At 38.0% G+C, this 12,325-nt stretch overlaps 1 protein-coding gene across 2 annotated transcripts in view; it reads right to left on the bottom strand.

Annotated features, from left to right (window-relative positions):
* Positions 1-12,325, bottom strand: part of MICU1 (mitochondrial calcium uptake 1) — a 271,908-nt gene that overhangs the window by 90,629 nt on the left and 168,954 nt on the right. For both annotated transcript variants that reach the window (XM_069071075.1, XM_069071076.1), the window contains exon 8: positions 10,339-10,536. In XM_069071075.1, coding sequence (XP_068927176.1) covers positions 10,339-10,536 — 198 coding nt within the window. The remainder of the gene's footprint in view (positions 1-10,338; positions 10,537-12,325) is intronic.

Genomic DNA, 12,325 nt, shown 5'->3' with positions numbered 1-12,325 from the left:
CCTCTAATTCATATAAAAGGCAACTCTGAGGAAACTTTGGAGCTACAGAACCCACAAAATGACACAGAGAAGCTAACCTCCCACTGAGGACAGCCTGGCAGGGCAGCAGCAAGTGGCCAGCCCAGAGTTCTGGGAGCTGACCCTGACCCTGGCCCTGGCCCCCTGGAGCCTGAGGTTTTAGCCCCAGGGTGGGCCTGACCAGCCACCGACTGGAGGGATTTTAGATCACCAGCAGCTGTGGCGGTTTCCAGAATTATCAACACACAGATGCTAAGGACACAGTGAGAGGTCAAAAAAAAAATTTTTTTTTTTGGACTTTGGGATCTAGTAGTTGGGAGTGCCCTCGGCCTCCACCCCTGAAGCGGGAAGCCATGGCAGCCGTGCAGTCGCTGCCACATGGCAGCTTCAGCTCCTGGCCTGCAGACTGTAGGGGGACCAAGCGACCATTCTGAGGGCTAACTGCTCTTGCTTTAACTTGCTTGGATCTGGATTGTGGTCTAGGGTGGAGGTCCTAGGGTGTGTGACCAACTTGCAAGACAGTGTGGAGGCTTCAGAGAGAGCACCCAACTAATACCTTCAGCAGCTGAGAAAACCCCAGCATTTGGTACAAAGCTCCCTTGTCTGGTGGCAGAGTCCTATTGTAGCAAAAAAGCCCAGGGGTCAAGTGATTGAGTGGCGACATGAGCAGGCAAAGGAAACAAAATAAACAGAGCAACCCAACTTTACATTCCTATTTTGGCAACAAAAAGTATAAAAGCATGGAACAGGAGGAAGACAGTGAAGTCAGAATTCCTGCACCAAAAGTTTCCAAGAAAAATATGAGCTAGTTACAGGCCATAGAGGACCTTAAGAAGGATTTTGAAAACCAAATAAGAGAACTGGAGGAAAAACTGGGAAGAGAAATGAGAACGATGTAAGAAAATTATGAAATGAGAGTCAACAACCTGACTGAAGAAAATAACACCTTAAAAAATAGACTAACTCAAATAGCAAAAGAGGCTCAAAAAGGCAATGAGGAGAAGAATGCCTTAAAAAGTCAAATTTGCCAGATGGAAAAAGAATCTCAAAAGCTCACTGAAGAGAATCATTCCTTCAGAATTAGATTGGAGCAAATGGAAGCTAGTGACTTTATGAGAAATCAAGATACTATTAAACAGATCCAAATAAATGAAAAAATAGAAGGCAATGTGAAATATCTCACTGGGAAAACCACTGACCTGGAAAAGAGATCCAGGAGAGATAATTTAAAAATTATTGGATTACCTGAAAGCCATGATCAAAAAAAAGATCCTAGAAATCATCCTTCAAGAAATTCTCAAGGAAAATTGCCCTGATGTTTTAGAACCAGAGGGCAAAATAGAGGTTGAAAGAATCCACTGATCACCTCCCGAAAAAGATCCCAAAAAAGAAAACCTCTAGGAATATTATAGCCAGGTTCCGGAATTCCCAGATCAAGGAGAAAATATTACAAGTAGCCAGGAAGAAACAAGTTGAATACTGTGGAAAAACAATCAGGATAACTCAGGATCTGGCAGCTTCTACACCGAGGGATTTTAGGGCTTGGAATATGATATTACAGAGGTCAAAGGAGCTGGGATTAAAACCAAGAATCACCTACCCAGCAAAACTGAGTATCATGTTTCAGGGGAAATTATGGTCATTCAGTGGAATAGAGGACTTTCAAGCATTCTTGATGAAAAAATCAGAGTTGAATAGAAAATTTGACATTCAGATACAAGAAGCAAGAGAATCATGAGAAGGTAAACAGGGAAAAGAAATCATAAGGAAATTATCAAAGTTGAACTATTTACATCCCTACAGGGAAAAACAATAATTGTAACCTATGAAACTTTACTCAGTATGAGAATAGTTGAGAATAGTTGAAGGGAATAGAAATGTGTATATGTGTGTGTGTGTGTGTGTGTGTCCATATAGGAGGGTATGTGGGTGTATGAATACATATGTGAATGTGTGTATATATGTGTACATGTATACACAGATAGAGGGCACAGGACCAATTGAATAGGAAGGGATGATACTTAAAAAGGTCAAATTAAGAGGTGAGAGAGGAATATAATGAGAGGAGATGGGGAGAGACAGAATGGGGTAAACTCTCATATAGAAGAGGCTTGGAAAATGGTTACAATGGAGAGGAAGAACAGGAAGGCAAAAGGGAATAGGTCAACCTTATTCTCATTGAATTTGGCTTAGGGAGGGAAAGACATACACACTAAATAGGGTATCTCACCCTACAGGAGAGTAGGGGGGAAGGGAATGAGAGGGGGGATGATGGAAGGGAGGGCAGGCTATGGGGGAGGAAAGTTGGAAGCACCCACTTTTGAAAAGGGACAGGATCAAAGTAGAGAATAGAACAAGTGGGAGGTGAGATAGGAGGGAGGGAAATATAGTCTTTCACAATATATCCATTATGGAAATGTTTTGCATAGCTACACATGTACAACCTATACTGAATTGCTTATCTTCCCAGTAAGTGTGGGTGACAAAGGAGGAAGGGAATGAATCTGGAATTCAAAGTTTTAAAATCAAATCACAGGCACCGGGGCACAGAGATTCACCATGCCTTACTGAAAAGTCGGAGGGGGGTATGGGAGAAGATATATGAGAGAGCAGATTGGAGGAGGGGATATTTTGGGGTGGTAGGTAGGAGAAAAACTGGGAGAAATTTTGTAACTCAAAATCTTGCAGAAATGAATGATGTAAACTAGAAGTTAATAAAGCATTTGATTTAAATTTAAAAAAGAAAACTAAAAATAAGTTGAAAATGGCAAAAAAAATTTATTTAGATGTTTTGCTTTTATATCACTTTTATTTCTGAAGCCATCTCTCCCTCATTTTCTACCTAGAGAGACATCCCTTGTAACAAAGTAAAAAAAAAAAAGAAAAAAAGCAGTTTAGCAAAATCAATTAATATAGGTTGTTGTTGAGATATATTTTGTTGCAATATATTCAAGAATCTACACCCATAGTCAGGGGACTCTGCAGAAAAGGCAGGAATATAAATTTTGTCAACTTTTCTCCAGGGCCAAACTTGATCATTCCAAGTTTCCTTTCTGTGTGTGTTCTGCCATCTATCCTGTTGTAGTTATTATGTGTATCATTTTCCTATTGCTGTTTTCTACACTATTCATCAGTTCATCAGTCTTCCTCAGTGCCTAACATACGGTTGATGCTTTATAAATGTCTCTTGATGTAACTACAGACTTCCCTGAATTGTTAATACTCATCATTTCTTACAGCGCAGTAAGAATCCATTATATTCCTTTACCATGATTTATTTAATCATTCCCTAGCTAAAAGTGTACATATTTTGTTAAAAGTTTTTGATCCTGCAGAAAGTTTAGCTATAAATATTATAGTGTACATGGTAACCTTTTTGGGGGTATACACCTAGCTAGATTTGTGGATCAAAGATTATGAATATTGTAGTCATTTTTAAAGCAGAATTCCAAAGTTCTTTCCTGAATGGTTACACCGATTCACAACTGTACCAATAGTCTATTAGTGTGGTTATCTTTCTAGCCCCTCCAATTATGACTGCCTGTTTCCATCTCTGTCAACTAGATGGGAATAAGATGAAACCTCAGAGTTTTTTTTTCTATTAATTATGATTTGAAGCAATCTTTTGGTTATAGTTTGTAATTTTTCTTTTGAGAACTGTATGCTCATATTCTCTTGGCTAATTTATTCATTAGGGAATGGCTACTGTTGCCTTACTCCCATATCCCTATAAAAATGTATATACTCCTCATTCCAACCCTATCGGCTTAGGCTTCTGAAAACTCAAACCCTTTTTTGGGATGACTACACAGTTCCCAGAATGCATGTCCTGAAAAGTATCTCTTCCTTCTGGCATAACCAGGTTTCCAATTGTTTCTAGAATGTCATGTTTTTTTAAAATGTACATTTCCACAAGTTCCCATCTCCTCTTGCTCTGCCCCCACTTTAGAAATAAAATCACAATTTTGCCTTTTAGGACATTTCAGCTTTGCCTGATGCCTTCCTTACTCCCGCCTCCAAGAAATCAATAAATGTACTAGAATTAGGGTTGGCATAAGCCTCTGAAGAACTTCACTCAATGATTTTTCCTGGTCTTGAATTGAATTTTTAATAACTTCAAATTTTATTTTAAAAACTGTCTATCTTGAGGTTGATCCATCAAATACACATTTTTCTGGTTCCTTGAAAAAAGGTAGAATTCAAGGTGTGAGTATTAGCAAATTAGGAGAGCAAGGAATAGTTTACCTGTCACATCTATGGAGAAGGGAAGAATTTATGACCAGACGAGATAGAGAACATTATGAAAGAAAAATGGATAATTTTGATTACATTAAATTAAAAAGGGTTTGTACAAACAAAGTCAGTGCAATTAAGATTAGAAGGGAAGTGGAAAGACAGTAAACACTTTTTACAGCTAGTGTCTCTGATAGAATCCTCATTGCTAAAATATATAGAGAACTGAGTCAAATTTATAAGAATACAAGTCATTCCCCAATTGATAAATGGTTAAAGGATATGAACAATTTTGTTCATCTGGCAGTTTTCAGATGAAGAAATAAAAGCTATCTACAGGCTTATGAAATGCTCTAAATTATTCTTGATTAGAGAAATGCAAATTAAAACAACACTGAGGTACCACCTCACACAGGAAAACAATAAATGTTGGAGAAGATGTGGGTAAATTGGAACACGAATGCATTTGTTTGTGCTGTGAATTGATCCAACCATTCTGGAGGGCAATTTGGAACCCCCAAAGGGCCCAAACTGGGCTTGCCCTTTGATCCAGAAATAGCACTACTAGATCTATATTCTAAAGAGATCATAAAAAAGGGAAAAGTACCCACATATACAAAAATATTTATAGCAGCTCTTTTTGTGGTGGCCAAGAATTAGAAATTGAGGGGATTCCCATCAACTGGGGAATAGCTGAATAGGTTGTGCTATATGAAGGTAAGGGAATACAATATTATTGTGCTATAAGAAATGATGAATAGATTTCAGAAGAGCCTGGAAAGACTTACATGAAATGATGCTGAATGAAGTAAGCAGAACCAGGAGAACATTGTACACAGTAACAACACTGTGTGATGACCAACTCTGATAGACTTAACTTTTCTCAGCAATGCAGTGATATAAGACAATTACAAGGGACTCATTATAGAAAATGCTAACCACATGCAAAGAAAGAACTATGGAGTTTGAATGCAGATCAAAGCATAACATTTTCTTTTTTTGCTGTTTGTTTTTTCTTTCTCATGGTTTTTCCCTTTTGTTCGGATTCTTGTCACAATATGTCTAATGTGGAAATATGTTTAATATGATTGTACATGTATAGCCCATATCAGAATGCATGTCGTCTTGGGGAGGGGAAATGGAAGGGAGAGGTCAAAAATTGAGAACTCAAAATCTTATGGAAGTGAATATTTAAAACTAAAAACAAATAAATTAATCTAAAAAACAAAGGGTAGAAGTCCATCAAACAAATCTGAGAAGAACCTAGATACTACACAATTCCAGTAAGTGATCACTTATTGGGCACTTACTATTGTCAACAGGGAATCACAGCTTCATGAAACTTAAGTGAAAACTAGGTTTATTACATAAAAGGTTATGAGCTTGAATCTTGGCTATGGTACTTCTTACTATGTATGGTTCCTCGGGCAAGTCACTTAGCTTCTCTGGGCCTCAGTTTCCTAATCTGTAAATAAGGTTGGACCAGATGAGGTCTAAGGTCCTTTCCAGCTTTAAATTCTATAGGCCTAAATGTGTTGTAATTTCAACTCTCAGAACATCAGAACTCCAACTGAATCATTTTTTAGCCCATTTTTAAAGAGTTAGAAGAACTAGCTCAGTCTCTACCACTTACTAATCTTTGCCAAGTTCCTTCTTTTCTATGTGCAAAGTTTTCTTTGTTATCTGATGGGACTATTGCTGGCCCTTTTCCTAGTTTAGAAAGAAGCTATGAGGGAAAATGAAATACAAAGAACATAAAGCTTGGGTGTGGATGAGATCTTTGAAGTTATCTAGCTTAACTTCTCTAATAGTGTAGGCATCCCTGAACCAGTCACCCCAAGATCTTGAAGCAAAGGAGGTATACTACCAGTAAGATGGCAGTCTATTTCACACTCACATGGTGCAGTGGGCAGATTGCTAGACCCTGGGTCAGGAGAGGTTTGGGAAGGGAAAATGGAAGGAATGTTTATTAAACACCTACTAAGTGCTAGGCATTGTGCTAAGTGTTTTACAAATATCTCATTTGATCCACATAACAACCCTGGGAGGTAGGTGTTATAACTATCACCATTTTACAAAGGAGGAAACTGAGGTAGTTAGAAGTCAAGTGACTTGCCTAGAGTCACAGAGCCATTAAGTGTTTGAGGCTGGATTTGGACTCAGGTCCAGTGCTCTATCCACTGTAAAGAATAGACAAGGAAAACAGTCAAGACATTTGAGATTTTCTGTCACTAAAATGCAGAGAATTAGTCTAAAACAAGCTTCCTTCACAAAGTCAGAAAAAAAGTTGAGTAATCTGATTTTGAGAAAAATTATAAAATCCCGAATGTCTGGAAGATACAGATATTAAGGCAGGCACTGTTAAAATTGGGGTGGGGTCTGTAAACTTAAAAATATTTTTATAACTGTATTTCAATATAATTGGTTTTCTTTGTAATCCTACATATTTCATTTTATACATTTAAAAACATTCTTTTGAGGAGTCCATAGGTTTCACCCAACACTGCCAAAGGGGTTACAAAGCTAAGAAGTTATGAGAGCTTGTATTTGAACCCCATCCTGAGTGCGAATTCAATAATCTTTCCACTAAGCCACACTGCCTATATTCAACCTTAAACTTATTATATTTAGAGGGGAGGGAAAGAAATATGAGACTTCAAAATGGAATAAAAGTGTATAATTAAGCAATGAAACAAAACTAGTATTGAATAGGAAAGAATTATGGAAGTCTCTGACTCACAAGAGAGTTATTAAGGTGGTATACACTTCTATTTTCCTTCTGGCTATGGGGATAACATTATATTTCACACCCAATGTGAGAAGAAACTGCTAAAACTCTGAAAAGAAAAATTATCTTCTAAAAAAATTACTGTTTCTTTCCAGATGTTTTAACAACCAGGGAACTCTAATTTAAATGTCTTCAATTTCAAGTATTCCAGGATTTTGTCAATGTGGGTCCTCAGACTTTTAATTCATTCATCCAACATTCATCTATTTAATGCCTACTGTATATCTACCACTTTACTAAAGGTTCTAAATGTTATAAAGGACAAGTTCCTTTTCCTCTAAGAATTTTTAAATTTAATTTTGAAAAATTACTTTTATGTATGAGAAATCCGATTTTTCTACATCACTGGCATTCTATCCAGTTCTGGATGGTATTCTTCCCATCATAGTGTGAAAGCCATGTTCTCAAACCTTAACCATCTAGATACCATCTTGCTACTGTTCCAAGATTCATAGAATCACTGACTTTTAGAGCTGCAAGGGTTAGCACATTTCTCTTATACATCCTCTTCTTTGCACTCTGAGACTAATTACCCTACTTCAGGACCTCTGATCCTTTTGCCTCAAATCTTTCACCATTCCAATCCACCCTCCACAGAGTTGTCAAAGTGACCCTCTTCTCCCACTTGCTCTATTTCCCCCTCCTCTCCCATTACTGGCCTACTCAATAGATTCCAAAGATTCCCTCTTACTTCTAGAAGCAAGCATAAACAAATGCCTTTGTTTGGCATTTAAAGGTTTTTACAACCTGCCTCATTCCTTTCTTTCCAGTTTTTTTACATGTGACTCCACCACACACATTTGACCATAGCAGCCTCTTGTACAAGCTTACCTGATGTATGCCCCCGTGACCCTCCATCTCTGGTCTCTGGGCCTTTGTTCTATCTTCTCAGTCCCCTTGGATGATTCTTCATCCAAGTCAAACCCACTAACATGGGTTTCCCCCAAGGCTCTGGGCTTGGTCCTCTTCTCTTTTTCCTCTTTGTCATCTCACTTGGTGAACTCATCAGCTCTCATGGATTCAGTTACAATTTATATATAAATGACTCCCAGATCTACACATCCAGCTATTATCTCTCTTCTGAGCAGAAGCCCTTCATTACCAACTGCCTTTTGGACACCTCAAACAAGATGTTTCATAAGCCATCTCAAATTCAACATGCCCAAAAGAAAACTCATTTTCTTTTTTCCTTAGACCATCCTCTTTCCCCAACTTTCCTATCACTGTCCAAGGCACCACAAGACTCTCAATGACCCAGCTTGCAACCTGCTGTCATCTTTGACTCCTCACTGGCATCATCTCATACACTGTCACACGTTGTTCAACATGTGACAGTGAATCTATCCTGTATCTCCATACTTTCCAAGCCTTCTGTGAAAATGACTTGGTGAAATCAAGCCCTTCCTTTTCTGGCTCTTGCTAAAATATCCCTGAAATACACGTGGTTCTCCAAAAATGTAGGAGCTATCTTTCTGTACATTCCTTCTTATACAGTGCACTTAGCATACTGTACTCAATATCAAACTAACCACTTATACAATAAAAGTCAATGCAACTCAATTAAACAAATACTTATTGAGTGCTTAATTCACTGTGGGATATACAAAGATTAAAAAAAACCCCACTCAACTTTACAGCTAAGTTTTCTGAGTACTAGAGCACATAAATGGTACTAATATGAGATTCAATTATTTCTAATGGATAAATTACCTTAGCCTTTAACTAGTTTAGAAATAAACACTAAGATTCCCAAATGAGTAATTTCCAAAGTCTTAGTCTTTAAAACTCCCTTGAATGAACTCCATCATCTATGTGATTTATCTATAGAGCAAACTTTCATTTCAAATTAAGTGACAGCAATCATACTATTTTGCTTCTTTGTTTGTCCTCTATAGAACATCAACAGTTAAAGTAAAGGGTGGAAATACGAGACAATCTGCTACTATGGTTTTTGTTATCACCCTTAATATTACTGGAAAACCACTTCTGCCTTAGTTGTGTGAAAACCTCTCCTTGCTCACCTCATCATTTATTATGTCACACAGCAGGGAAACACTTGGAAAGAAGTATTCATTGTGGTGGGAGAGGCCTAGTTCCCTGTATTAGATAGATTAAATGAACTGCTTCTTTCCAGTGCATCACTTAGAGTACAGGGATGCTTTACACACAGGAAATGTTAAAATGTTTGCTGAATGAGTGAACATTGAATGAGAAAGGTTAGGATGAAGATGATAGTCTTTCAGTTCCATTTATAGTCATGTCTTAATAATGTTTCTTCATTATTTTCAAATGAACCCCATCAACATCAAAGCATATCCACATTTCAAGATCAGGCATAAAAATATATCCCAAAGTAAAGTGGAATTATCTTTTGCATTGTTAATAAATCAACCAACAAGCATTTATTAAGTACCTCTTATGTGCCAGATAATGTGCTGGGCATGGGGGGGGGCAGGTTATGTTCTACCAGTTTATTTTATTTTAAAAAAATTTTTTTATTTATTTTATATACCAATTTATGTTCTACACTTCTACTCCTCTACATCTGGGACTGGTCTTTTCAATTTTCTTAAAGTAACACATGGTGAGGTGTTATGGTTCTCCAATGCTTAAGGAAACAAAGTGAATAATCCTAGAGGAACTATGCACTCAGATGCCCCTGGTCCATGGTGGGCTCAACACCCCAAGCTCCAATGATGATCAGTGGCTAAACATACCATCACGGAACCTAAGCAGAAAGGGAAATGTCAAGGCATTTTCCTTTTCTCTGAGCAATTTCTTGGGATCCAAAGTAGTTATAAAAAAGCTCTCCAAGACATCTGCTCCTCAGTAGGTTTTCCTGATCCTTTGTGTGCCCTTCTGTTTTATGCTGTAAGTAGACTTTATATACAAAAGGACTCATGTATTCTCTGTGCACCTCCCTGCCCCCATCTTCCCTCCTCGCCCTTTGCCATTTTCATACAAGAAATGTACACCGACATTTCAAATACCTCCTTCAGATTTTTAAATTTGTTTTGTCTGTCAATCTGCTAATTTAGTAAAAATAGCGGCCATTTTTCTTCCTTCACCTTTCTTTGTCCCTTAACTCTCAAAATCACATTTCATAGCATTTTCCAGAACATGGTATTTTCTACCTATTGCTAGGTGATCTATTACTAATGAATTTCAAACCAATCAGCTCTTAGAGATGAAGTATTTGAGTATATGTGATCTCTTGCCCAAAAGCTTTGTGGTCTAGCAGATCACATATAGTTCTACAGGATATTGTCACAATTTCCCCAAAGCCAGCAGATACCAACCTCTAACCTCAGGACATCATGTTGAAGTTTACGCTGAAACTCTAGGAAGTTCTTGATGGTCAGCTTCCCTTTGAGATCAGCTCCAAAAAAGTAGGTTGTTAGGGCTGAACACAAGCCAGGCTTGAGGGTGTTACCAGTGGTAGAACGATCTCTGTGACGCATGCCCATGCTGGTTTGGGAGCGAATGATGCTTTGAACCTAAAAGAGTTCAGAAAGGGAAACAACAAATCATTACGGGAATGACAATAATTGGGATGATCCTAGAGAGGTTCTCTTCACAAAGGAGTATTCTTTTTAACATTTCTAATGTTCCTTGGCAAGCAATGTGGAACAAGGGGAGAAACTATGCTCCTCAAAACAATGTCTTATCTCAAGAATTTCAGAAATGTCAATAAATTTTTCACTGTTGGATTCATGGCTTATCCAGTTTTGATAAAGGAAGGGAAAAGCTATAGCCAAATACTTAAATCTCCAGGAGACTAGGACATTTATTAGGAATGATAAATGAAGCTAGTGCTTTAGAATTCTCCTAGGAGAAAAGGGAAGCAATTCAATCATGAAGGGGAGATTCTAAGTCAAGCACTTGAAGAGAGGACACAGCTACTTGGAATAATTAATCTTTAACCTAAGCAAGTAATTAAGGTGGCATTAAATTTTTTATTCTTAGGGAGAAGGCCTGGGATTGCTTTAAACATGGTACTATTTGCTTCCTAGAGGAAAAATGCTTCCTTCAAACTGCAGCTCTTCCTTCAGACCACCAGACAGAAAAATAGCCATTCAGAATAATTAGCACTGCAACATGTTAAAATGATCCTGATGAATGGCAGCCATTGTCCTGGTGACAGTTTTTAGAGTGTCAATCAGAAAAACACTACTTCAATGTTAAAGATTTGTAATGACATCGAAAAAGGGGGAAGATAGGTTTTAACTTCAGAGGTAGAAAGCATGTATTTGTGGAAGAGTTGTCTCTTTTTTTTAAACTGCAACCAAGATTTTATACAGACCCAAAATAACCTTCTGCTCATAATGATGAGAGTCCCCTAACTGACCTGGGTAATAAAAGGTTTCTAAGGGTGGGAAGATCATAATTAATACTACAAAGGTCTCAATATATCACTTGGGTTTAGACTGACAGGAATAGAAGACAGGAGAAAAATGTCTCCCCTACCTTATTGAGTGGTTCCTTTTTCCCTCTGAGATAAAAAAAACAACTTCTTAGCTTAGGGATAAGGGAAAAGAACAAGCCTTTTTTAAGCACCTATAATGTGCCAGGGACTGTGTTAAGTGCTTTATAAACATTATTTCATTTGATTTAAATTCTCAGCATTTAAAGCCCTCCATGATCTGGTTGCAACTCAATCTTCCCATATTTATTTCACATTACTTCCTTCTAGGCACAATGCATTCCATTCAAATTGGTCTACCAGCTGTTCTTCCAAACCAGCACTCCATCTTCCAGCCCCATGCCTTCACACAGGTCAGCCCCCTGCTTGGAATGCACATCCTCCTCCCCTCCACTTCTGGGAACCCTTGGGTTCACTGGAGACTCAGCTTACCCATCCCCTCCTAGGAGAAGGAACTGCTGGTCCTCCCAGGAGTCAGCTTCTCTTCCTTTTCACATTAGCTCACACTGTGCTCCCTCAGTAGAATGTTAGCTCTTTGAGGACAAACACTACTTTGTTTTTGTACCTTTGGCAAGTAGCATAAAGAAAATGCTTGCTGAACTGAATTACACCAAATTAACAAGTCATCAGGTTTTTTGGGGAAAAAAAAAAGCAAAAGGGATCAGAGCTACTTATAACACATTCACACAACATTCCCATGGTTCATAAAATGCTTTACGTACGTTATCAGAGCCTCATTAAAATCTCTGCGAGTTAGCCTGAGTATTGGTGAGATGAGTAGGTTGGATCAGAGAATCAAACTGTTAAGCTCCCTTCTACCTTTAAATCCTTAGGTCCTCATTTTTCAGAAGGAACTGATGTTC

The sequence above is a fragment of the Petaurus breviceps genome, unplaced genomic scaffold, assembly GCF_028583685.1.
Source record: "Petaurus breviceps papuanus isolate PSGF00001 unplaced genomic scaffold, PetGlider_PUasm1.0 90825, whole genome shotgun sequence".
Taxonomy (NCBI): domain Eukaryota; kingdom Metazoa; phylum Chordata; class Mammalia; order Diprotodontia; family Petauridae; genus Petaurus; species Petaurus breviceps.
This window is presented reverse-complemented; position numbering and strand designations above follow the sequence as displayed.